The sequence below is a fragment of the Panthera uncia genome, chromosome A2 (genome assembly GCF_023721935.1).
Source record: "Panthera uncia isolate 11264 chromosome A2, Puncia_PCG_1.0, whole genome shotgun sequence".
Lineage (NCBI taxonomy): Eukaryota > Metazoa > Chordata > Mammalia > Carnivora > Felidae > Panthera > Panthera uncia.
Window position 1 is genome coordinate 135,739,087 of NC_064816.1, and position 27,591 is coordinate 135,766,677.

General features: G+C 40.9%; 1 protein-coding gene across 1 annotated transcript in view; it reads right to left on the bottom strand.

The window, feature by feature from the left end:
- WASL (WASP like actin nucleation promoting factor) overlaps window positions 1-3,373 on the bottom strand; it is a 62,464-nt gene extending 59,091 nt beyond the window's left edge. The window contains exon 1 of the mRNA XM_049641767.1: window positions 2,881-3,373. Within this exon, the coding sequence (XP_049497724.1) occupies window positions 2,881-2,997 (117 nt within the window). The 5' untranslated portion in view covers window positions 2,998-3,373. The remainder of the gene's footprint in view (window positions 1-2,880) is intronic.
- Window positions 3,374-27,591: the final 24,218 nt, after the last annotated feature.

Sequence of the window (27,591 nt, forward strand, 5' to 3'; positions counted from 1 at the left end):
TCCATATACTTACGTATGGTCCTTCTAATCCACAAAACTACTCCATAAGACAGAATCCCTATTTTAGAAATAAGAAAACCAATTCTACCACAGGGAGTTAAAAACAAGACTTAAAAAAAAAAACAAAAACTTGTTGTAAGTGACCATCTGAGTTTGAACTCTGGTGTGCTGACTACAAAGCGAAGACATTTTCCATTGAGACATGCAGCCTCCTACACATCACTCTGAAGTACTGACTTACTCATCAGCTTACACATTTGTTTCCCTTTTTAGACACAGTAAGCTCCTTGAGGGCAGGCATCAACCCTGATTTTGACCTCAACATTTAGTTACTCAATATATATGTGTTGAGTCACAGAAGGAATGCAGCTCCTCCAGAACTGGGACTATAACTACTGTTTCATTTCTTGAATTCTTAGTTAGAGCTCTAAATACACTTCTTCCCTAACAAATTTGGTCTGACTTTTGACTTTTTCTTTTTATAAGACAATGTATTTCACTATTATTTTAAACTACAAAAAGCCACACAGTGGGCAAAGAGGAAAAAAAGGATTGTTCAAAAAACAATCGTTCGGGGGCACCTGGGTGGCTCAGTCGGTTAAGCGCCCGACTTCGGCTCAGGTCATGATCTCCTGTTTCATGAGTTCAAGCCCCACGTCAGGCTCTGTGCTGACAGCTCAGAGCCAGGAGCCTGTTTCGGATTCTGTGTCTCCCACTCTCTCTGCCCCTCCCTCCCATGCTTGTGCTCTCTGTCTCTCAAAAAATAAATAAATGTTAAAAAAAAATTTTTTTTTTAAAACAATCTTTCTTACTTTTACTCTCAAAGAACTGGAGACTTCGAATATTAATCTTCACAAAAAATTTCATATCACAAGAGCAGGCCACTAAAGAGTGTGATTTTAAATGACAGAAATTCAAAAGGTAAAGGTGACTAGTAAGAGACAACATAAGGATATTGGGCACTGAATACGGACAGCGTATTCAGCAATCCACTTAAGCTAACCAGAAAGAAAGCTCTCTTTCTCAATCACAGTATTCTTTCAGATCTTTCATTCTGAAACGAGGAAACATTACAGGTAAGCATAAAGCAATCAGTCGGTGTACTCACGTTTAAATGTAATGTCCTTCCTGCCTAAAGTTAATGTGTCTGGTATGTCAAACAATACAACTACTTCCTTTCTGACACAGATTTCATAGCAAATGTAAATAAACTGGCAAAATTTAAAATTTTTCATTTGCAAATAATGTAACATTTGAAAACCTGGAGATTTTCATAAATCAAAAATATACAAAAATTGGTGCTGCTTTAAGAATCTTACACTCTAATTTTATCAGGTTTTGGTGGGGAAAAAAAGTGATAATTCCTTTAGCACCACTTTTTGAAACAAATCAGTAACAAGGGAAGAAACCATTCTGAAACAACATGATGTAGTGGAAAGCACAAGAGACTAGGCATCAGGAGTCCTGGTTTCTAGTTTTGGTTACATTCCTAAATTGCTGTGTGACTTAGGGTTCACTGGCTCCGTTTTCTCATTTGTTTAAAAGGGGGGGGGGGAGGGGGCTTGGTTATCTTTAAAGTTATTTCTCAAAATACTGATATTAAGCCAGTCGTCTTATTTCATTCTTATCAGTAAAATGTAAAACACATTTGAATTAAATGTAATAATTCAATCTCCAACAGGATACAAAAGGTTGATTCCTATAAAGTTAACGATTAACTCATAGGGTAACTTTCCAGAAACTGTCCAATCCTAACCTCTTAAACAAGCAGGTGTAGCCCAGTTGGGCACTGCTAACAACAGTTGTGACTTTGCACTGCTCTGCTGACATTTCAGTCGGCGCTCCCCGGGTTCCTGTGGCACATGCCGTGCAGGTGCTAACACGCAAAGAGGGGAGAAAGGAACCCCAACAGCGTTTCAACAAAATCAGCCAGGGTCCAACCCAGCCACCGCAGTCAGATGCAGCCTGACAAGGCCTACACCACAGAGCAGAACCTCCCCACCCCCAGAAGTGCCAGCAGCCAATGTAATGAATGCTTCCGTCAACAACACACATTCCCCTTCCCACAGCAGAACTGCTTGCTCCCAACCAGCCATCTGGGGTTGGAACAGGCCGCACAGCACCAACCTAAGAATCACTCTCAGGCCCCAAAAGGCCAAGAACTACTAGAGATTGCGGTTCCCCTGCGCATGGTTGTGGGGAGAACAGCACCTCCTCCCACCAATGCAAAAAAAAATCAGTGGGGAGGAGAGCAGAAACCAGGCCTGGTCGAGATTGCTGGAGAAATAAACGCTGTTTCTCTGCAATGGGGAGCAGTAGCATTTCCTGCTCTCATTCTGAACCGATGCACTAGACTTCACCCCCTCCTGAGATCCTAAACGGGGATTAAAAACCACATTCCGGTCCGCTTCATTCATATTTGGGCTTCATTCCTCGACCTACTCACTCCTGAAACCTCTGCCATTGTGAAAGGAGGTCCCCCCCCTCCCCAGATCAAGCGGCAGGAGGTGAAGCGAGGGCCGGTACAGAGGCCCGGTTTTTAAGATCGAGGAGCTCGTGCAAGAATAAAATCCCCTTGTGGCCTGGGAGCAAAGTTTGAACCAGTAGCTAGGGCGCAGACCTGGGCCCGGCCAGGCAGGGTTCCAGGGCAGGCCTGCAGAGGTGACACTTCCCAGCTCACGGGCAACTTCGGGAGGCGGTGTCCGGCCGCCCCGGCCGGCACTGCCCAACACCCGGGGAGCCGGGCTGGCTGGAGGCCTGGCCGGGAGCCGGACCCTCCCCGCGCCGCTCCCGCCTTCTTCCCCACTCCCACTTCCCGGCCCACAAGCCCGGGCCCGAGAGGTAACGTCAGGGGTGGCGACGCGGGTCTCGGCCACTGACCACACATTTCTTGCCGAGGAAAGTGAAGAGAGACTCGTTCTCCTGCGGGGTGAGCAGCAAGGACCCCACATTGGTGACCCTCCGCGGTGGAGGCGGCTGCTGCTGGCCGGAGCTCATGGTTTCGCCGGCTGGGTTGCGAGTCCAGGGCCGTCTCCGGAGAGTAGGCGAGTGCTCTTTCCCCTCTCGGTGACAGGGGCGGGAGGAGGGGAATCAGAGGCGCAGCATCTCGCAGCTTCTCGGGCGCGGGGAGGAGGAGGAGGCCACGGGGAGGAGGAGGCCACGGGAAGGAGGAGCCAACGGCAGGCCGCACAGAGAAAGGGAAGCTCCCAGCTCCCGCCCGGCGAGCCTCTGGCCGGATGGTCGTTGTCCTTGTACTCCGGCGACTGCGCTAAACTCCCAACTCCTCCTCCAACCCTTCTTCGGCGGCGGCGGCGGCAGCGGCGGCGGCGGTGGCGGCCGCACAATCCAACATGGCAGCGGGGGCGGACGAGACCACAGGACGCAGGACGCGGGGGAGCGCGCCGGAAACGCGCGGCTGCGGGCCGGGCCCCGGAGGAGCTCCCCCCGCCAACCACGCCGCGGCCGGCCTCGCCGCGCCGGGCCAAGGCCCCGCCCCCTTCCGGCCGGGTCGCGGACCGCACCGTGAGACGCGGACTGCACGGTGAGACGCCGGGCGGGAGTTCCGCGTACCGGCCCACGGCTCTAGCCTCCTTCCTGCGGTGCTTGCGCCCGGTGGCAGCTGCCTGCACAAAAGAAGAGCCGCCCGCCCCTGTCCGCCCCTGTTCTGTGGACGCACACCTTTGCGAAGCGTCAGTGCAGACCCAGGTCCCCCTTCCCCGAATAGCTCTTATTTCTGGGGTGCGGAGGCCGGGCGTCTACACTGAGGGTTAAAAAGGTCTGGAATCTGGAGACAGAAGTGACGCTCTCCCCTGTGCTCCTCGGTGGTTTAGGTCAGAGCCGCAGGTGCCTGGGGTTTCTCAAACTTTGTCCAAACTTCAGCAGTGGAAGTGGAGGAACAAACAGGCCTCTCCCAGTATTGTGAAAGAGAGATCTTGCTGATGGATGCTACAAAAACCAAACGCACTTGGAAAAAAAGATTTCTACCCTTCGCCTAGAGTGTTGCGTGGGATACATGTATTTGTAACATTTAAATTCAAGCTCTTTTCTCTGAAGTACCCTGAACATATTTTTCCCCGTTTTGTGAATTGGAAAATATTCTTTTTCCCCTTCTCATGTTTTTTTCTCAGACCCCAAAGACCTTGTTTTCTTTTTATCCAGAACGAATATGCCCATTCAGGGATATTTCACAAATGGAAGTACGTTGTCTGATTTAATCCTTAGAAGTAAACCTCAAGAATTTTTGTTAAATGTGTATGCCTCAGAAAGTTAAGATAACCCCCTTTGTTCAAGTAAATTAAGTACTAAACAAATGTAAAATGAAGTTTTGGACTGAGGAAATGATAAAGAATACCCCCTGCAGTACTAAGCATCTGACTTTGCCACTTTAAACTTTATTCATTTATTGTATAATCTCCATCACCAGGTTTACTAATGAATTTACATTCAATTTCAATAAACAAAAAAGTTACCATATGTTAAACTTAACATCCATGCTATGCCAAATGAAATTTGGTAAAACCATTTAATTTTAACATCTCTGATAGCTTCCAATACGAATCATCTATGTACTAATGAGACTTATAAGCAATTATCAACGCACTTTGAAAATATAAAATTTTTAAATTATAGCTGCCCTTATGAAGCTACCTAATAGGAATAAATCTAGAAAGGAAAATGAGATCTTGTAGTCTTGGGAGCCCTCATATAAAATATGAATATTTCAAAATTAAACTCGATTAATAATGTTAAGGGGAAAAGTGATTTAAGAAAATCAAACTGTAGGGATGCCTGGGTGGCTCAGTGGGTTGAGTGTCCGATTTTTGATTTGGGCTCAGTTCATAATCCCAGGGTCCTGGGATCAAGGCCTGCATTGGGCTCCACAATGAATATGGAGGCTGTTTAAGATTCTCTCTCTCTCTCTGCCTCTGCCCCTCTTCCCCCATGATGCTCTCTCTCTCTCTCTCTCTCTCTCTCAACTTAAAAAAAAAAAAAAGCTGACTTTTTATAAAATAATCAGGTTTAGGAAGCAGCAGAAATGTAAACCTGGAGTTGCCTCAGAATTACGAAGCCAACAAAATAAACCTAGACACTAAATCAGTTGTCTCTGGCATCAAAAGTGAGATTCCTATAAATTAAAACCACAGTGACAGCAGAAAGCACTACATATTCTTGACAAATAAGAGAAATTAGAATCTTAATATTGTCAAAACTGTGAACCAGGGTAGTAACAAATATAGGCTTCAGATCGGCCTAATTGTGAATTCTTGTTCTGCCATGCAGATATGTAATTTCATGGGCCTTAGACAAGTTGCTGCTCTGAGTCGGTTTCCTCATTTGTAAAATGAAAATAATTTCTATTTAATAAAGGTGTAGCATAGAGATAATTAAACCTACTTCAAAGTTGTAAAAGTTACCAACAAAGCATATGTGAAAGACTTGATACGCAGTGGTTATTCAAATATTACTTGTTCATCATTGACCATCCTTGCCTGTGGTCTCCTTGCTTTCCCTTTGCCTAGGGTCTGCTTGCTTTCCCTTAACTAACAATCAAGAGTTGAGGTGAAATGTGTATTTTTATCTTTGTTCCGTCTAAGCCTAATAGGTCAAAAACTGTCCTTTGCATTTAGAACTCTATGCAGTTCTCCAAACATAGTGGTGAGTTGGGGGCATAATTTCTTTGTTCGCAGAATTTCTAATTAGGCGATAGGTTATGCCACATGGACGATATATGTGCCAATATGCCAAATTTACAAAACTTTTTAAAACTATCTAGAGGGGCGCCTGGGTGGCGCAGTCGGTTAAGCGTCCGACTTCAGCCAGATCACGATCTCGCGGTCCGTGGGTTCGAGCCCCGCGTCAGGCTCTGGGCTGATGGCTCGGAGCCTGGAGCCTGTTTCCGATTCTGTGTCTCCCTCTCTCTGACCCTCCCCCGTTCATGCTCTGTCTCTCTCTGTCCCAAAAATAAATAAAAAAGAAAACGTTGAAAAAAAAAATTAAAAAAAAAAAACTATCTAGAGACAGAATCATATTAGTTTCTATAATTCTCTTCACAATAGGTAATATTTTATGCTATTACATTTTCTAATATTAATCTTATTAGTTAATAAAAGCTGAAAGCAATTTTTATGTGAGAATGCCAAATTTTAAAAGCTTATAGACCACCAAACTGTTTTGAAGATGGGGGAAAGAGATGTGGAAAAGAGCTATGGGAAAAAGCAGACGACTATGAGAGGCTAGTTGAAAGGACAGCAGCTATGACTTGAAGTATCTATCCCACGCTCAGACCTACTAGGTTCTAATCATTTCACAACCTCTTGGTAGCCTAGACTATTGTTTTAATTGTTTTTTTTTTTCTTTCAGAAAATATTAAATGTCTTATCTAATTCTAGATGCAATTTTCCATTTGCCCTTGTTCTTTTTTGTTTAGAAATGATGATAGAAAATTATCACCACCGTAGACCTTTTTTTTTTCCCAAGTCCAAATCATTTCTTTAGCTTTGTCTCAGAACTTAAAATGTGGTTATTTTGTCCACAAAATTGCAACCTAAGTTCTTATTTTCTACTCCTTCATTGTTATTTTTTACTTTTCTTTGACCCTTTTCCAACTCCCTGTTCTTAAAATGTGGAAAATGCTAGTGTGAACATTACCTTGGAAATATGACTTCCTTACTCTTAGGAGCATGTGAACAAGCAATATTTGGGGTTTTCCCTTCTGACCATGCATACAAGGATTTTACTTTTCCATGTTCAGCCTGAGACCAAACAGCACCAGCTTGATTTGTTTCAAAGTCTTAGCAAGTTTCTTCTTTCATTCTTGATAGCATATCCTCTATTTGGCAGAACACAAGATATCTTTCTTTCTATTTTCTTTGGCAAGTTATTTTCTTATCTCAAATTCTTTTTACCCAGTTTGAGAGATTAGATTTGGTCCAGGAAATAAGGAGGATTCTATTTCCCTTCCACTAAGTGTCTTAAAGTTTATCAGCTAGGTTAAGAAGACCGTAAGGATTTTATTTTCATATATATACAAAATGCATATGCTGTATTAAAATGACTATGAATGTAAGTAAAAAGAAGACAATTCTTTAATTTCTTCCATTTGACTTTCCTTGACTCAGAATCTATTCTACTACTTTTATTTTCATCTTTCTTTGCTAGGATTCTTTAAGGTAAAGTCCTCACTTTAGCAGAAAACATTAGGGTAGCTTATGTATGGAAATGGAGGCGTATTTTCAGATAGATTCCCTGCCATTATCTTTATACTTTGCAAATTTCTCCTGTCCTGGTCCTTTGTTAATCCACTTTTCTTCTTTACAATTATCATTGTTTATGTACTGTTACAAGTCCTCTGAAACACCCTGTTCTCCTTGCTAATGTTAATAATTTAAAAATGTAGTGACACCCATCATTGTAGGGGTATGTGGAGGTAGCTGCATACTGGGATCAGTCGCATTCAGCAGCCAGCATAGCCATAATTACCAGTACTGACGTCCTGCTTGAGTTGGCAGACCTGGGTTATAGAGACAGAACAACAGCAAATCGGAATACCGCAGAGCTGATGAATGTCACTTCTACCATGCAACCTCCAAGTGCATTCGGTTTAAAATGTTCACGTTGTAAAATGTCTCTGTACATTTTCATGTAAATGTTGCATATAGCAATGTTTAAGAGAATTTGTCCTAGTACATCCTCTCGTTAGATGTTGAATGTTTTGTTTCTCATGAACTAAAATTATCTACTAAAAAATCTTAAAACAGTAAGCTAGCAAATGATTTTCCCTTCCCTCTTCCTTTTATATTCATTTTGAGTACAAGCCTCTCTGGGGCTTACTTTTTAAGAAATAGATAGCTTATTTACAATTTATTCTGATTTCTTATTGATGTTAGTAGAAAATTGCATTCTTATTCATGCTAGTAAATTACCAGTGATAGTCACTACCACTACATGGCATAGTCTCCACATACCTAATACATACCTTTATGGCAGAAATTATTTGAACAGCTAAGTATGTTATAGTTCCCAGGTTGCCGCTTCCTGGCTTTTTCACCATGGTTCTCTGACGTTAATGAATATTCAGTGGCCCTCGGTTTAATTATTTCAGATGAGAAGGGAAAAACATTGGCTCCTTTATTATAATGTGCTCAATGTCAATCTACTTTGATTGAATTAGTAGGCAGCTTGGATACTTGTGATGATTTGACAAGGTCATGTATCCCTATTACCTCACTAAAAGTATCAGGGTGAAGGATATGGTCTTCTCTATCATGTAACGCGTTGTTGTTGTTGTTGTTGTTGTTGTTGTTATATTGGTCAGGTTTATTTGATTTTCTATTTCAATAATTTTTGTATTTTATTGTTCTCTTCTACTTCAGGCTTAGTAATTTGTAGTTCTTTTCCCATTTCAGAGTTGAAATCTAGGTTTGTTTATTTTTTTATGGAGATATAATTGACATTGATGTAATTTATGAATAGCTTCTTTGCCAATCCATTAAAATTGTAGTATGCCATTTTAATATATCATAATATGTTGTCAATGCCAGTGATATACAAATTTTCTATTTGGAAAATATAATTACTTTGTAAATGTCTGTCTCCTCCATTATTAGCCTGAAGGCTCTCTGAGAGCTGAGATCATGTCTTATTCATTTTGATATCTTCTTATTCTCAGCACTGAACCTATACAGTAATAAATGTATATTTCTAGATCAAATGATCACCTCTGATTCAAGGAACAATATATGAATACTTCTCATAAGTACAGAGATAGTTATACATGCTCTGAAATCAAGACAAGAAAACTCATTGCCTTATCCAAACTCTTCCACACAGTAATAATTATGTAGCATTCTAAGAGTGTCTGGAGAGAAAATACAATACCCAGAAATCTGCACACAACCTAGTGGGAGCAGGGAGAGGGCTTATAGCTCACAGCAATAGACAGAGGCGAACCCCATTGTAGGTGGCCCAGAAAACTAATTCAAGTCCAGAGCATGAAGTGATTTTCTTTCCCCCTGAGCAGTATCCAGGAACCTACCTAGTTCAGGAGAAATGTGGAGCCTGTTGTTAGGGATTTCTGAGAATAATAGGTTTTAGCATGAATCAATTGCTGGAAAAGTAAATCAAGGCCTGACCTGGTCTAGGAAGGCAACTCTGGAAGCAAGGAGAGTACCCAGGTGTCCTAAAAACTAGAATACAAACAAGGACCAGGACAAAAGGTCAGTAGACTAGCCATCCCTAGGGACTGGGTGAGATAGACCAGTAGTTCCCAAAACGTGGGTCCCTCAACCAGTGGCAATAAAATTACCTAGGAACTTGTTAGAAATACAAATTCTCAGGCTCGGTTCTTGAGTTAGAAACTGAGCCAGAAACAATGGGGGTAGAGCGCATCAGTCTACATTTTAAAAAGCCCACCTGGTGTTTATGATGGACTGACCTTCAAGAGGACATTCAGAGGGTTAAATTTACTTCTATCAACAACTACTTCCCTCCCCCTCCCCCAGCACATAAGAAATACAGCATTCTGTACACCATATCTGAATCCCATTCCTTTTGGGGGAGGGAACTATAAAAACCACTGGAGTTTATTCTCGTCAGTTTAAGGCATAGATAGTGTAGTATCTGTAGGCACAATGTCTTTATTGTTCACATCTGGCAAAACAGCTGCTAGGCCAAATGAATTAGTTATTCTAATCTGAGTTCTGATATTAACTAGCCATGTAATCTTAGTAAAGTCACTCGACTTCTGTATGCTTCCATTTCTGATTTATGAAATGAAAGGAATGAATTAATGATTGCTAAGGTCCTTTATAGCTTAAAACCATATAAAAAATTCATATTTTTGGTTTGAAAAGGCATCCAGCTTTTTTATTTATTTAATTTTTAAACATTTTATTTTATTTTTTTAATTTACATCCAAGTTAGTTAGCATATAGTGCAACAATGATTTCAGAAGTAGATTCCTTAATGCCCCTTACCCATTTCGCCCATCCCCCCCCCACAACCTCTTCATATTTAAGAGGCCCTTATGTTTTGTTCCCCTCCCTGTTTTTAAGTTAATTTTACTTCCCTTCCCTTATGTTCATCTGTTTTGTATCTTAAAGTCTTCATATGAGTGAAGTCATATGATATTTGTCTTTCTCTGACAGACTAATTTTGCTTAGCATAATACCCTCCAGTTCCATCCACATAGTTGCAAATGGCAAGATTTCATTCTTTTTGATTGCCGAGTAATACTCCATTGTATATATATACCACATCTTCTTTATCCATTCATCCATCGATGGACATTTGGGCTCTTTCCATACTTTGGCTATTGTTGATAGTGCTGCTGTAAACATTGGGGTGCATGTGCCCCTTTGAAACAGCATACCTGTATCCCTTGGATAAATACCTAGTAGTGCAATTGCTGGGTCATAGGATAGTCCTATTTTTAATTTTTTCAGGACTTCCATACTGTTTTCCAGAGTGGCTGCACCAATTTGCATTCTCAGACTTTTTTAAAAGTAATGGATGGGGCACCTGGGTGGCTCAGTCAGTTGGGTGTCTGACTTCAGCTCAGGTCATGATCTCACTGTTTGTGAGTTTGAGCCCCGCATCAGGCTCTGAGCCTGGAGCCTGCTTTGGATTCTCCCTCTCTCTCTGCCTCTTCCCTCCCCTGCTCTTTCTCTCTCTCTATCTCCTTCAAACATAATAAATAAATAGTAAAAAAATTTTTTAAAGACTCTCCCACCCTTTAAAAAAAAAGTAATGGGTAAAAAGGCAGTGTGTGAGAGAATATAAGCAATTTTTTGCATTATTATAAATGCCCTTTGGTGGTATAAAAATGAATATAGAAGCCCTATTATAAGTCCTCCTCTACTGCAAGAGGGGCTGGTAAGAATTTCAATGCCCTGAGCATAAAAATTCTACTTTTAATTATTTCAGCAAGAAAAGAGTAGCTAATTAGTGACTATGGTTTCATGGAAATAGCACTCTAATATGTATCATTTATATTCAAAACTGGATTGCATAAAACTTGATAATTACTAAATCAGTCATGCTTCTCAATTTCCCATGGCTGGGAGTTAATATTACTAGTTTTTTGTTTTTGTTTTTTTTTTTAATAGATCAGGAAAAACATTGAATACTCACTAATTTAGCCAGAGTCAATGGTTATATTAGAATACATTCCTGATTCCCTGTTTGGAAATCATGCAGCTCAAATCATTGTGTTAGAGATGGAGGGGACCTTAGCAATTATGTAGTTCAAACTTCTCATTCATATATGCCCAAAAATGTAAAAAGCAAAAAAGTATAAGAGAATATGTGGATATACCAGCCAAAGGCAATACCAAATTTCTGGAGAAGGGAGCAAAAGTGAGTCATTAGCAGGCAACGCTTTCACCACTGGGAGCTATGTGCATGGACGGGCGGGGGGGGGGGGGGGGGGCGGGCAGGTACACCAACAGTATAGTTCCTTCCTGGAAAGTTTCTAAATCCATGACTTTTCCTTTGCACTCACAGCATGCCAGATAATAATTTCTAGATTTGTATGAGCTGAGATCTAGTTCACACTCTGTAGCCATGTCATGGGCCCTGACACCCAGAGGAGACGCTTTTTGCTAATTCCCACAAAAGCACCGAATGCACTAGTGACAGCCTAGAAGGTGCAAATGAAAGGCCTCGGTAACTACTGTTCAGCAGGACAAGGAAGGCAATACTGACAAATGTTTAAGAAAAAATAACACTTGGGTACCAATTTTCCTTTCATCAAAGCCCAATCATTGTTTTTCTCTGTTTGGTAATCCATCCCCTAATCTTGATTCCACTTGTTACCAGGGATAAGTAAAAAACAATCATTTCTTAGTCTCTAAAGCATCTGGAGGCTTATATTTTGTTTGGGTTTCGACTCTTGCCCTAGGCTCTGACTCTATAGTACTGAAACCTCAGGGAAACTTCGGCAACCGAAAACCCACAGAGGGGCTCACATCTGTCATGGTTCAACTAAGGAATCATAAATTAAGTAATTAAGACAGAATGAATTTTACCCAGGATATTGTTTTCACAGGTGCTAGGAACACTGAAAAACCAAATAGGGGACAGCAGACACAGAGATTAGCAGTAACAAAAAGTCACTAGAATTTTGAGAGTGGAGGGACTAAGGGAGAGGGAAGAAGCAGAGATATCTAGAGGGAGCTGGCTCTTCAGCTGGCCTATTCAGTGGAAGCTCTCTACTGTCAGACAGGCCCTCTCAGGAAAGAGAAGGGAGAAATTTCCTGACTTCTCTCTTTCTCCAGTCCTCCAGTCCTGCAAGTGCCTTTCAGTAGCCAAACCAAGCTGAAAATCGGCTGGGTTGGAAGCCAGGAATTGTACCTTTGTAGGAGTCACCCCCTCACAGTACAGAACAGAACAGAACAGAACAGAGGAAGGCTGAGAAATTGTTTGACAGCAAATTCTCAAGAACAGGTATGATGTTATTTGCTAAAATAACCTTAGAAGGTTGCATGTAGACTTCTAAGTTCCCAGTCTCTGGGTCTCCTTCAGAGATAGCATGATATACATATTTCTAAATTCATTTTCTCCCGACTGGACTTTTCTCACTCAGAGTTTCTGCTCATTACTAGCTTTTACATAATTTACTGATAATCAGATTCCACATACTATCTTTATTCTTCTATATTTTCCCGTAATAGGTAACTGTTCTTCTTCAAAAGCTAATGTCCATACTGCTAAGTAGTGGTAGCTATTTTTTATATGTTGTGACCTTGCCCTTAAAAGGTCACGTCTAAGGTCTAAGACCCTTCTGAACATAGACAATTGGATCACAGCAGAACACCTAATCTCAGATGGGCCGATCGAATTTGTTTCCTGAGATCTGGGAATCATATGTTCTAGATGTTAGTATGTGCGGATTGCATCAACTTAGGGCATATAAATGCAAGGAATGCGGGGAGGTCGTTTTCTACTGTGTACATGAAAGAAGAGAAAGCAATTTGCAGGGAGAAATCAGAATGAAGCCGACTTACAGAGAGAAGCACAGATGGGAGCTCGTAAGGCCCCCAGAGAGGGAGATCCAAGGAAGAGTAGCCTGCTTCTCTGTTAGTCATCCAGTTCCTAGTTGAGGCCCAGGATGGCTTCCTGCTCTTGGATACTGAGAGATAGGCCATTATCCTATATAAATAACTCTTTTTTGCCTTATTCGGGGGTGCGGGGTAGAGGGAGGGAGTGGGGGGTTCTATTTCTTGCGACTAAAAGATGGCCTAAATTAACATTTTAACTAGTTTAAACAAGGAGTTTAAAAATTGTTACATCTTTTCTTTTTCATGTTTCCTTTGCTTCTCCTTTAAGGTACTTAGGAAGATATGCACATGGAATAGTGGTACTTTTTTTTCACCTGGTACACTACAACACTGAAGCTATTGTATTTATATTCAGTTAAACTGGGGCTTTGAACCAGTGAAAGAGGAAAGCTCTAATAAGCATCAAAACTGACTCGGTGTGTTGATTCAGTTCCTACATAATGACGGTATCTATATGCATGCACATTATAATGTTCTGACACACACGAGAGTGTGCCTCCCTGTCATAATTTCCTGTTTTAATGAAGGTCCACACAGCATCCCACATCTTCCCCAGGCTTTCCAAGCACCATTGGATGTACTGCGTTAGAAGAGACGATTGGCAGACCACCTCAGGCTAAACTTACTGGTGAGCCTTCTGTTACTCTTGGCTCCACTCCAAGATAGCAGTTTGCAACCACTGGATAAATAAATCGAAACGAGACGCTCAATTATATCTACTGGCATAACCATCCAAAGAGGTCCACGAAGCCTCATTTTCTACTGGAAAGACGCGTTAGGAATGGCAACATGTTCTTTATTCTGAAGGAGATATTTTTACATGTCCTCCTGAGATGTCCCGGAGGCATCAGGCTTCTGTATTTGGTGGTATTCATTTCCCCATCACATTCATTAATCTGACCGAGGCACCTGGAATACTTGAAAACTCCCAATCTACAGGTCAGTTTCAGTGTCATGTTATTTTATGCAGTGAACTAGCACTCGCAGGATGAGGCAAGAGGCAGAGAGACTGTCATTCATATTCTAAATTGGGAAACTAGCAGTGAAACAGCACTACCTTATTGCCTATGGTTACTACAATCTAGAATCTATTGTGATTTTAGAAAGCTTTACAGCAGGGGTCAGAAAACTATGGCCAGGGCTCAATCTGGCCTGCTACCTGTTTTTGCAAATAAGGCTTTATTGGAACATAACCATGCTCATTCTTTTAAGTATTATCTATGACTGCTTTCATGCTATAAAAGCAGAGCTGAGTAGTTGCAAAAGAAACCTGTATAACCCACAAATCCTCAAATATTTACTATCTGGCCATGGACAAAAAAAAAAGTTTGTCAACCCTTGCTCTGGGTAATTAAATATGTATATTTTTGCCATCAAATAATAGAGGTATGAAGAATTCAATAACTGTGAGATAGCATTGAATAAATTAACCAAAGAGAATGACAAATTCTAGTCTATAAATTCCTGCCTCAGAGCACAGCCTGATACTTGGGAACATTCTGTGATAATTCTGGGGGGGAAAATCTATCTTGGATCATTATAGGACTGAGTTAAGCAGAAGTGAAGTTCATAATTTCATCCAGGGTTGCTGAACTGACTTATGGATTAGACTATCTTAAATACTTTGTATTAAGATAGGGATGACCATTAAAATTACTTATGACAAAGAAACTCACTGGTTATTCTATTCTACATTTCTTATAAGAATCATTGAACTTAGGATGTTACCCCCTTTTTTTTTCTTTTTTACAACGTAGCTCAAATTCTATCCTTCAAATGACAACAGAGGTAACTCAATACGCATTATGTCTGGCATCTGTATGCTCAGTGAAGCACAGCATTTTCTTCCTAAAACCTTCTGCTTTGTCGCACTCTATACTTCTCTGTAAGCTTACTCCATCAGTGATTTACCCTCTTTCCTGTATTTTAAATATTTTCTTCTCCATTGGCTTTCTCCAATGAATGTATAAATAGGCTCAAACATCTCCCAAATTAAAATTAAGATGACTTTGATTGTTTAGTTACTAACCTGTATCTCTCCTCTTCACAGTCAACCTTCTAAAAAGAGTGATACACATTCATTGCCTCCATTTCTTCCTTTCTCCTTCACTCATCAAGCAATGCGAGCTTGTTTCCACCCCTAACATGCCAGTGACTAAATTCACCAATATCTTAGTAACTACTAAATCCCCCCAAACATTCTTTAGTTATGTGACACGTTGGTAGAATTTGACATTTTCTCTGCTTTGCAGGCTCTCTACCATCAGCCAGTATGTTATCTCTCTCTCCTATTTGTGCAATCACTCTATATTCTCTATGGGCTCTGTGTCTTAAAAATATTGATCTACCCAGGGGATGCCTGGGTGGCCCAGTCGGTTAGGCATCCGATTCTTGATTTCTGCTCAGGTCATGATCTCCCAGTTTGTGAGTTCAAGCCCTGCGTCGGGTTCTGTGCTGACGGTGCAGAGCCTGCTTGGGATTCTTTCTCTCCCCTCTCTCTCTGCCACTACCCTGCTCTCTCTCTCTCTCTCTCTCTCTCTCTCTCTCTCTCAAAAATAAATAAATAAACTTAAAAAATATATATTGATCCACCCAGAATTCTATCATTTTGCTTCTTTTCTTTGGCCTTGAATATTGTAGGAATCCAAACAAGACCTGGTGAATAGATTTTGTTAACCCTATTCACCTGAATCATATAAGCAGGCACGTATTGAGCATTTATTACATGCCAGGCACCTTATTGAGTGCTTTAGATACATTCCCATTTGATTTAATTTAATTCATTCCTGGCTTATGGGAAATATTTTTAACATCTCTTTTCACATTTAGACGACTTGCATGAGTCAGTGAGAGTAAAAGCTGACTCAAAGCTGGCTATTTTGACAGATGGCCTATGCCCTTAACAGTGACACTATGCATGTCCACGGCTTTTCACTACATCATCTTTGTGATTCCCATATATCTCTCCAGACTTCTCTCCTGAGGCCTAGATCGGTAGCTTCAACTGATAACCTCCTCCAAGTCATCATGTGCAAATCTGAACTCATGATCTTTGTTCCAAATCTTTCCTCTTCGGGTGTTCCCTATCTTAGTGAACAGCAACTGTCTTATACTCTTCCAGTCAGAAACTTCAAAACCACCCTGTTCTGTCCCTCACCCTGTCCCTGTCCCTGTCCTCTACACTCCAGTCACTGTAGCGCGTCAATTTTACCTTCTTTTAGCTCTCTATCCATTACCCCTTTTCGACCTCTTCTGCCTGGGTCCCCCATCAGACCATTCTTGACAGCCTTACGAATATCCCTGTTTTCAGTCTTCTGCCCTGCCCCCAATTCGTCCTGCAGGGTATTGCTAGCAAGCCAGCGAGAGAAGCTGACCATGTTCCCCTCCCTACTAAAATTCCTCAGGGGTTCCTCATCGCTCGCAGGGTAAGATGTAAGTTCCCTCACTCAGATGCAAAAGACCCTTTCACCTATCCAGCGTCATGCTCCGGTGGCTCCCCCTCCCCCACCCCTCACACCTCATGCTCAGTGCTCACAGCTGCCTAAACAGGCCGCGTTTCTTACACCCTATTCCCTCCGCTTGGAATGTCCTCTCTCCTGTTTCCTTGTTGGTCTGCGTGGCAAGCTTTCCTTCAACAACCAGGTCGAGTGTTTACCACTTTTGTGAAGCCTTTCCTGAATTTCCCAAGGGGAGGTGCCCCTTTCTCCTCTGTGCCCACATTGCAACTTGCATGCAATGCCAGTACAGCTTACAATGAATTAAATGTGTTTGTACTTGTTTCCTCAGTTGATTCGAACAACGTGGATCCTGTATTTTTACATGCATATGTAGATTTTTTTATATGCACGATCCCCTATTGCCTGGCACAGATCCTTAACAAATATTTGTTGATTAATGATTAAAGAAACATAAAAGGGAAGGGAGGAAAGAAAGGAAGGAAGAGAGAAACAAAAGGAGGACCCTTCAGAGTTGTAAGAAAAGACTCCAGATTCCTTGTAATTCTCTATCGCCTTTTCTTTTAAGTAATCTTGGCCCTGGAGTGTTTGGGTGGCTCAGTCGGTTAAGCTGCTGACTTTGGCTCAGGTCATGATCTCAGGGCTTCTGAGTTGGAACCCTGAGTCAGGCTCTTTGCTGACAGAGCCTGGAGCCTGCTTCAGATTCTGTGTCTCTCTCCTTCTCGCTCTCGCTCTCTCTCTGCCTTTCCTCCACCAGCACTCTCTCTCTCTCTCTGTCTCTCTCTCTCTCAAAAATAAATACACTTAAAAAAAAGTTTAAATAATTTTGGCCCTCCCAGTGTTAAGTATCTGAATCATGACTAAGACTTCTGTTCTCACCCATTTGGATATAAATACTGAAGCCACCCTCTACAGCCAGGTAGGCTCCTTCTAAATTTTCCTCCTTATTGGAAGATCTTTTGCCAGCTACCAGCTTCTTCTCCAATCTTACTTATTTTTCTCAACACTCCTGATTACATAACAATTTCATAAACAAAGAAAGCAACATTTTCGTTTGAAAGTGGCAATGACTCAATAATAGCACCAGACTGACCAGGAATCATGTATTACATTTAAATAATTTGTCTGAATATATTTCTACTGCGTAAAAACACAACATCAAAGACTTAGAAACTAACCATTCTGAACAATATCATTCAAAATATACATTAATCCAAAAACTTGTCAATTTCTCACGGAAATTTTGGCATTTTGTTTCCTTTCAATTTTTTTTAACGTTTATTTATTATTGAGAGACACAGAGACACAGAGCGTGAGCGGTGGAGGGGCAGAGAGAGAGGGAGACACAGAATCCGAAGCAGACTCCAGGCTCTGAGCTGTCAGCACAGAGCCCGACACGGGGCCTGAACCCACAAATCACGAGATCATGACCTGACCCGAAGTCGGTCGCTCAACCGACTGAGCCACCCAGACACCCCACATTTTGTTTCCTTTGAATTAACAAAGCTATATGTGATAAATAAAGTGAGTCGTCACTCTGAGGGTGAATGGAGATGATAACCAAGTGGTGATGTTGCCCATGTAAAACAATCTTTGGCACGTTGGGGTAGGGGTAGGGAAGACAGACCACGTCTGTATAGGTAAAGAGAGAAATTGACAGTATACAGTTGTCAAGGATGCAATGTGTTAGGCAGTTTTGCAAGTCAAGGGGTTAAAACGTAATCACTAGGTGGAGAAATCACTGCTCTTAACATACGGACAGTACTGGGAATCCGTTAACTCGATGGGAAATACGGTCAGAAAGGAGATTACAGTCTCTTCCTCTAATATTTTGCACTTAATTCCCTTGTTAGTTTTCACACATTTCTCAAAAGTAGTATCTGCTAATGAAATAGTTTGTCTTTTCAAAATTAGCCCATGAGATAGCAAATATTTATGTAAGTAGACGAAAACATAACTTTTCAATACTTAAACGATCAAAAACTAAGACTTAAGGGAACAATTGCTTTTGCAGTCCCTCTTTCTGTGGTCAGCTTTCCTTCAGCTAATTCACTACCAAAATAGAGCAGGTCTTTATCTTAGTCTTCATATTTATTTAAACCAAGGCTATGACTGAAACAAACAATATTCTCTTCCTGTTTCCTTAGTGTAACAACACATTGTCCCAAGGAGGTTTATTCTCTGGACATGCTCTCTCACTCTCTCCTGTAAGGTCAGGCTTCTTTTTTTCTTCTTTTCTTTCTTTTTCTTTTTTATCATTCTACTCTTCCTTTAGCTATTTTCATTTCCTTCCGGAGATACGCTTTCCAAGGCCAACTCCTGATATTTCTCTCATTTGCCTGTTGCTGTGGTTCCATGACATTACTTATTCTTCCTTCGACAGATTAAGTTTCCCACTCTCCAGCTTCTGTTCCTATAGTTCCCGAATGCAAGTATAGTTTGGATTACTAATAACTTTTATTCTGTCCTGAGGGAGGTTATGTTGATATCTTACCTATTATGAAAGGGTTCCTCATTGTAGTTGCTGCAGAACTCTTTGAATTACAAAAAGACTTTTCTCTTTCTTATCAACAATACTTGCCTTCCGTTCTTTTGATTTTCAAAGCATAGGAGTCTGTCCTCAATTAAAAATATAGAACATCAGTACTCCAAAACCACCTCAGGCAGCACAAACCATAATTTTTTGCTATTCAGCTACTCTCAAAACCCAGTAAGACATGTGAGATTTAGAAAAGTTTTCACTGGAACTGCTCCCCATTGAAGTCCCTAGGGAACCTAACTTTTATTTTTTGCAGTAAATTCAATTCCCGGGAGGCTACATAGTTGTACCATATTAACTTAAACCTCTTATGAGATCAGAATACACTAAGTTACAGTTTCAAATGCATTAAGTTACAGTTTAAAAACTCTTGACTTCAACAGAAGATTGTTATAAGAAAAAATATTATGAATCCACTTTTATATTGATTATAGAATTGTTGTTTGGGATATTTTTCTCAAGTAATAGGAGTTCGTAGCCTCTCTATAAAAGTGCTTACTGAGAAATTTCTTTTGGAATTTAGTTGCAGGGAATAGGCTCTTGGGAAATGTGGACACAATTTCTCTTTTCTGATAATAGCTGTAATGTATTTCTACCCCACCCTCAAAGTCCCCATCTGCCCCACCGCAGGCTAGTAGGATACTCAGGGGAAAATTTGGTACTCAGTCATATGCACTATCAATGTCTTTAAAATTTCTGACATGTGTATGATACCTTCATGATGTTTGCCGTTTGTTTCCTCGCCCTCCCAGAAAAATTTATATTCTCACCTTAATCAGATCATCTTTTTTTGCTTTAACAAATGTATTTTAAAAGAACGATTGAGTTTGATGTGGTAGGTACATTTTGAATTCATATTCAAATAAATAGTAAGCTATTAGGATAAAAAGTTATTATATGCCTCATGCTTACAAATCATCTCACATGCTATCAGTGGTATAATTATCATATATTGGAAAACATCAAACTGTGTTAAGTTCTAGGATTGACTTATTTTGGTTCTGATTTTCTATTTAACAACTTTATTGTAGATGTCTTTCGTTGCCTCAAAGTAACTTGCTAAAAGGGACTTGACCACAGATGGTAGAATTCTAAGTGCAATAAGTTTATGCAAAACAAAACAAAACAAAACAAAAAAAGACAAGTAGAAGAAGAAGGTGAAGTAGAAGGCGAAGAAGAAGGAGGAGGAGGATTGGGTTTTTGGTTCTCATAGTTGAAAAGTCTAAGATGGACTTCTTTTTTTTTTTTTTTCCTAAATGTTTATTTTTGAGAGAGAGAGAGAGAGAGAGAGCATGGAGAAGGGGCAGAGAGAGAGAGAGAGAGAGGATCCGAAGCAGGCTTTGCACTGACAGCAGACAGCACGATGCAGGGCTTGAACTCGTGAACTGTGAGATCATGATCTGAGCTGAAGTCAGACACTTAACCTACTGAGCCACCCAGGTGCACCAAGATAGACTTCTTAAAGCTTAGCTGGATCTAGGGCTCATTGACGTCAGTGGGTCCCAGCCCTTTGTTATCCACGTTTCAACTTTATTCTATGTAGCTACAGTTCACAGGCAGGTTCTATCCATGTGCTGGCTCCCTGCAGCTCCAACACTTAGCACCTACCAGTTTAACGATTTCAAGAAAAACTCAACTGCTTTGTTCCTACAATCTGAACAGAAGTCTTCAGTCTGACTCTCATTGCCCCCAGGTTCATGTGCTCATTACTTAACCAATCACTGTGGCATGGAGGGTGCAGTGTTCTAACTGGTAAAGTTTGGACCAGGCACCCAGGGGAGATGGGTCAGTTCTACCCACACCATATATTCTTATAGAAAGGTAGATAGTTTCTGAGGTAAAAGAGAGGTGTGGTAAAAGAGCTGATGTGAACTCAGTGTTTGTATTGGCTCATCCCAGGAAGACTTCTGGAGTTAAAATGGCTCTTTAGGGGCACCTGGGTGGCTCAGTTGGTTAAGCATCCAACACTCGATTTTGGCTCAGGTCATGATCTCACGGTTCATGAGTTTGAGTCCCGTGTCGGGCTCTGCACTGACAGTGTGGAGTCCGCTTGGAATTCTCTTTCTCTCCCTCTCTCTCTGCTCCTCCCCTGCTTGCTTGCACGTGCTCTCTCTCTCTCAAAATAAATAAATAAACCTTAAAATAAAATAAAATAAAATAGCCATTTAGAGTATTCCCACAATGACATCAATTAGTCACTGGATATAAACTACCACAGAAGGGACATGCCATTGGGTAGGATTGCTCTCTATAGTGGGAGCAATCCCTGGAGAGGCTGGCAGCTGAAAGCTGTCTGCCAATAGCCCTCCTAGGGGCTGGGGTCACAAGTCCTCCTGGGAGGAGGATCCGAGTGACTTGTCACAATGTCCCCACTGTCCCTACTGCACTTAACTGTCTCATGCAGAAGGTCATAAGATACAAATATACAAATATCTATCTACTTCATAGCTTATACAGTCCTTTTGCAAAGAATCTCATGGAGTATTATAGTTACCTCAAAACCTTAAGGGGAAGAGATCTGAAGGGAAAAAAAGTGACCATTTACTAAAATAAGGTAAAATGTGATAGGCAGATTTTTGGATTTCATAGACCAATGAAATTGTCCTTAAAAATTGAGATGACAAACATAAACTTACCACCTTCTACATTTACCAAGTAGGAATTTTTTTTTTCACACAGTCATTAAAGAGATAAGTTATTTGAAACTAAAAGTTAGGATGTAACCAACACCAGAATAAAGGACAATTTATGTTTAAATTAATATACCTTCATAAAAATGTACTACATTGTTATGTATCTTATTCATCATGGACAGGAGAGAAGTATGTCACCAGCTGTATGATTGTGGACTGGTATTTAGGAATCATTATCATATGTGAGATTAAAACCAACAAAAAACAAACAAACCCAAACAACCTACTATGGAGGTTCCTTGGTAGCACATCCGGGAAAACTTTGTAGGAAAGGTCACATTAAATCTGGACACTTCTGGAAAGCCAGGTAGCAGGGTGAGTCAGGGGAGAGGTTTCAGGTTAAGTGAAGAATGTGGGCAAAGACAAAGTGTAGGGCGCAATCACATAATGAAATGTAGTCATCCTGCTCAGGAGGGACATTAGTCATATAGAATAGGGTTGAGCAATGAAACTGAAGTATGTTGGGACTTGATTATTCAGTAAGCAGTCAGATATATTAGAGGTTTTGAACTAGGAATTTACGTGATTAGGTTTATGCTTTAGGAAAAATAACTTATTAGTAAATAGGCTTTACTTATGAAATATACTTAAAGTGGACCATATGGTAGAGAGTTTGTGTCTTGTTACAAGACTGTTGTTGTAGTCTGTGAAAAGTAAGAGGAAGAAGCAGATTAGGAATTTGGCCTTGAGAATATTAAGGAGGAAATGGATGTGGCAAATATGGTAGGAATAGAATCAACAAGATTTGGCAATGTATGGAATATGAGAGCTTAAGGAGAAGGAGGAGAATGATAGTGGTAGTTTCATTAATAGAGAAAGAGAGTGAGCAAGAGAGAGACTTTGAAAAAAGATAAAAAGATCAGTTGCAGGCATCATAAATCTAAATATTCTGTGTTTAGAGACGGCTAAGAGACGGCTGGAGAGAAAGTCTATTTCTAAAAAAATGCTTCTTCTTTCATGCTATCATATTGTGAATTGTTCAGTGTCAACCAACGATAAATGAAAGCAGCCTTTGCTTTGCATGTTAACTGCATCTTGTGCAAATCAGAACTGCTTCCTCACTGCTCACTGAGATTGAATCTCCGTCAACACGGTATCATGCAAAGTGAGAGCTCCCTGCACATAGGTGAGCCTCCCTATTTTTTCTAACGTTTTATTTATTTTTTGAGAGCGTGCAAGCAGGGGAGGGGCAAAGAGAGAAGTGGACAGAGGATCCAAAGCGGGTGCTGCACTGACAGGCTGACAGCAGTGAGCCCGATGTGGAGCTGAAACTCACGAACCGCAAGATCATGACCGGAGCTGGAAATGAGACGCTCAACCGACTGAGCCACCCAGGTGCCCTGGGCCTCCTTATTTTTAATCCATGTTGTGATTATTGGCAAATTGCCCAGTTGATGTTTCATGACCACTGATGAAATGTATTGAATTTATTGCTTGTGCATCTGTGTCATTACCTCATAGATTCCTAGTTACTTTGCTCTGAAAAGGAGAGAAACCAAAGTGGCCGAATAGCAGGGGACTCTGTCACCTGCTGCCCTCACACATAATTCTATAGCCATTACTTATATTTGAAACTGTATTTGATTTCAGTCTACCTAAGGTTGCCTCATCATTCACAGATGTTTGTAATGCTGTATTTTTCCTCTATATGAATTCTAGAGGTAAAGTTATGCTATCATGTTTCACCTTTCCATTAGTATAGTAGTTGTAGTTTGGAAACTTTTGGTTGTTATAGTATTTTGGCGTTTTTGTTATGGGTACTTTGTACGTAATACCAACTACCTGGATTTAGAGAGAAGTCAGTGAGACCAGAAGCAGAGTGGGTTAGTGGGTAGGAGCCACGGTAACAGCAACATCCAGTCAGAGTGAAGGCAACAGTGGGCACCAACATGTAAAAGTGGGGCATCTCGGTGGGTGGCAAGAGCATAATGGGACATGTGATATCTGACATCTAGACGCAGTTGCCATCTGAGAGGCTGGTGCACAAATCATAGGCCTTCCAACAATGACAGTGATGTTTCTGGGACAAAATTTCAAACCCAGAGGCTTGAGTGTTAGGAATGGGCAACTAGGCAAAACATTGGGACTGAAGCTAAGGATTCAGGACAACACAGAGGTCCAATTATTTGAATTATGTGGCGTAAACATTGTGACTTACGGAATAGTAAATGAAACCAGTGGTGTGGTATCTTTGGAACAAAATCATAGAAAATTGGCCTAAAACCAGGCTTTGCCTAATGAAAGCTGCTTGGGTACTTACTGCCTGCAGTCAAAAGGAAGTGCCATGGGGTGGGCAGATCGAAGGGCCTAGAGGATGACCTGCCATGTGATGGCCTGATGGAAGCTGGTAGCCGATGTCACAGTTTAAGAACTAGATTTGATGGCAGGCTATACAACATCTGTGAAAAAGAATTAACACCAACTACTGATGACACGCCATGACATCCCTCAGATTCATTGGTTGTCTTGATTTGGCTTTCTTCTTTTCTATGTCATTAGAGCCTATATTCTCTCAGTAAAATATTTTTATGATGGTCTAAGTCTATTCTTGATTACGGACGCTACTGGAAGTCTTTAGTCTTTCTCGTGATTCTTGCTCAGACTTGTTCTTTGCTTTCTTGGATTGTACAATCAATTAAGAAGTTTTTGCTGTTAATAGAACAAATGGTCCATGTGCTCTCCTTGGATGAATTTCAGTTTGTTAACTTGCACAGGAAAGAAATTACACAAACTGTGCTTTATCAGATTTGAGTCTGGTTTTACATTTCATTTTTTATTTTAAAAATTTTTAACATTTGAGAGACAGAGCATGAGTGGGGGTGGGGCAGAGAGAGAGGGAGATATAGAATCTGAAGCAGGATCCAGGCTCTGAGCTGTCAGCACAGAACCCGACACGGAGCTTGAACTCATGGGCCGTGAGATCATGACCTGAGCTGAGGTCAAACGCTTAACCGACCCAGCCACCCAGGCGCCCCTAGTTCTACATTTTAAAGACTAGGTATCTACTATTTCAGTTTCTTAGTAATTGTATTTAAGAATAATAAGTTTGCGGGGCACCTGGGTGGTTCCGTCGGTTGAGCGTCCGACTTTGGCTCAGGTCATGATCTCAGTTTGTGGGTTCAAGCCCCGCATCAGGCTCTGTGCTGACCGTTTGCTCTGACCTGGAGCCTGCTTCGGATTCTGTGTCTCCTCTCTCTTCCTCTTCCCCACTCACGCTTTGTCTCACTCTGTTTCTCAAAAATCAATAAATGTAAAAAAAAATTGTAAGAATAATAAGTTTGCTTTGTTATTCTTTTTAATTCTTTCCCTCTTTTAACGGAAAATTAAGATAAATATAACATGATTACTACGTGAAATTCCATTATTGGTTTGTAAATTTCATATTAAGTTGTACTAGTTCAATATTATACTAGTGCAAAAAAAAAAAAAAGACAACTACAGTGGGATTTGTATGCCCTGGGGGTAAATTTCATCACATAGAATGCTTTTACTTAGCATGTACTTTTCACATGCAATTAGCTTTCAGCAACTCAGTTTTACCTGTGTGTGTGTTCTTTTACATCAACCAACTCGTTGTTTGAGTCGGATCTTTACTGTTTGCTTTACTTAAATCTCCCAAGCTTGTGATTCAGAGCTCACCAAAATCTCAGTCTAGATGAGAGTTTTTAATTGTTCAGATTGAGCTTTCTTCTTCTTTAGCAATGTTCGTTCTTTGTCTTAACCTCTCTCCTCAAGTTCTCTGCTCTTTATTAGTCAATTCATTTAGTCAGTCAATCAATAAATCTATATCCATCTGTTCATTCATCAGACACTTGTTTCAGACCATGCCATGTATGGCAGTTGGCTAAGCAGAGGAGAATCAAAGGTGAATGAGACTTGGCCTCATAAGCCGATTCTTGCCTCTATGCTTTGCTCACTCTGTGGCTTGCCCTTCAACCAGTGAGCGAACCCTACCAATTCTGACACTTTTCCTGCCAAATCTGTTCCTTGCTGCTCCTACCAGTCTCCATTAACATCACCTTAGATCAGATGTCTATTCTGTCTTTGGGATAACTGCAATTGCTAATTACTTGAACTCTCTTCCGATTCATATTCAACTCTGCAGTCAGAAGATCTTCCTGAAATGCAAGTCAGATCTTGTCACAAGCTACTCAAAATCCCTTCAGTAGCTTCCAGTCCCCTTACAGTGACGTCCAGATCATTACTGTTCTTTTCCGGATCTGGCTCAAGCATCTGCCTCATCCCTTGGCACTTCCTCCCTGAAACTCTGCAGTAACTTGAACATGTGCTCTTCTACCTTTGGGTCTTCTGATGAGCTTTCCCTTCTAACTCTTCACCTCGACATTCTTCATCTCCCCACTTCCTTCACCACCCTTTTCCTGGCTAATTCCAACACATACTTAATGTCTCAGCTTTGGTATCACCTACTTCTGGGTTAGGTATCTCTTCTATGTGTACCTTTGCCATGGCACTGAAACTGCTTCTCATCTTTTTCTGTTGCCATTTATATCCCTGTCATCTTGTTGGGTTTTTTTTTAATGTTTATTTATTTTTGAAAGAGAGAGAGAGCAGGGGAGTGGCAGAGAAAGAGGGAGACGGGGGATCTGACAAAGGCTCTGCTCTGTCAGCACAGAGCCCAATGCGGGGCTCAAACTCACAAACCCTGAGATCATGACCTAAGCCAAAGTCTGATGTTTACCAGACTGAGCCACCCAGGTGCTCCCCTGTCTTCTTGTTTTTATGTCTCTTCTTGTCTTTATAAGAGACAGGGAAATGTCTATACCACTCCACATACCTGGAAACTAGCTTAAGTGCTTGCTACATCATATGCGCTAAGTGCTTGTTGAATGAGTGGATGATTGAACAAGAGGACACCCCATCAAATATTTCAAGTGTTTTAAGAAAATACTTATAGGGGCACTTGGCTGGCTCAGTCAGTGGAGCGTGCCACTCAATCTCAGCTTTGTGAGTCTGAGCTCCAGGTTGGGTATAGATTACTTAAAAAATTTTTTTAAATCTTTTACAAAAAGGAAATACTTATAAATATTTTTTAAAATGCCATTAGAGCCCATTTTTTATACTCCATACTAGGACAATAAATAGAAAATAACCAATGACTTGGTTGTTAGTTCTCACATCTGGAATAAGAGAAAAAGTAAATGTGGGAGCGGAGTCACTATGCTTTGTGTCATGTATAAAATGCCGAGTGCAGCCGATTTGTGACACGAACTTAGATTTAGACTTCTTAACTCGAATCTCTGGATTTCATTTTCTTTTTTCTCCCCATTAAATGACCCACAAAAGCAATCTCTCTCCCCCCTTTTAAAAATCATTCTCCACACCAGTCTTTAAAATAGCATACTTCCCTAGGGAACTGAAATAAATGGAAAGCCACTAAACCAGGGGTGTAGAATCTGAAAATAGAGGGGACCACATTTACCTCAAGTTCAGGTGCATACTAGTCAAGCCACTTTATTGATCTAGAAAATTAGAGGTGTTGGATCACCTAGCACTTGGCGTTCTATAATACATTTTAAATAGGAGTTAATTTCCAAATTTTCAACTTCTATAAAAGTTGCACTAAAATACCGACTTCATAAAGTAAGGTATATTTCTATATGCCTCTGCATTTGAATTACCTTAGCTTGCATGTAAATCCTTCTATGACAGGAATCTCTGCTTTAAACTGGACTGGATCCACTGCAGGAATTTAGGCATAATTGGACATTTTTGAAAGCTAGTGGGATAAGTGTAAGAAGATCCTGATTTTTATGGATAGATTGTCATGAGGATTTTTGTTTTGCGCTATCAGAAGTCGAGGAAGTTTTGTGCCTGGGTGCCTGGGA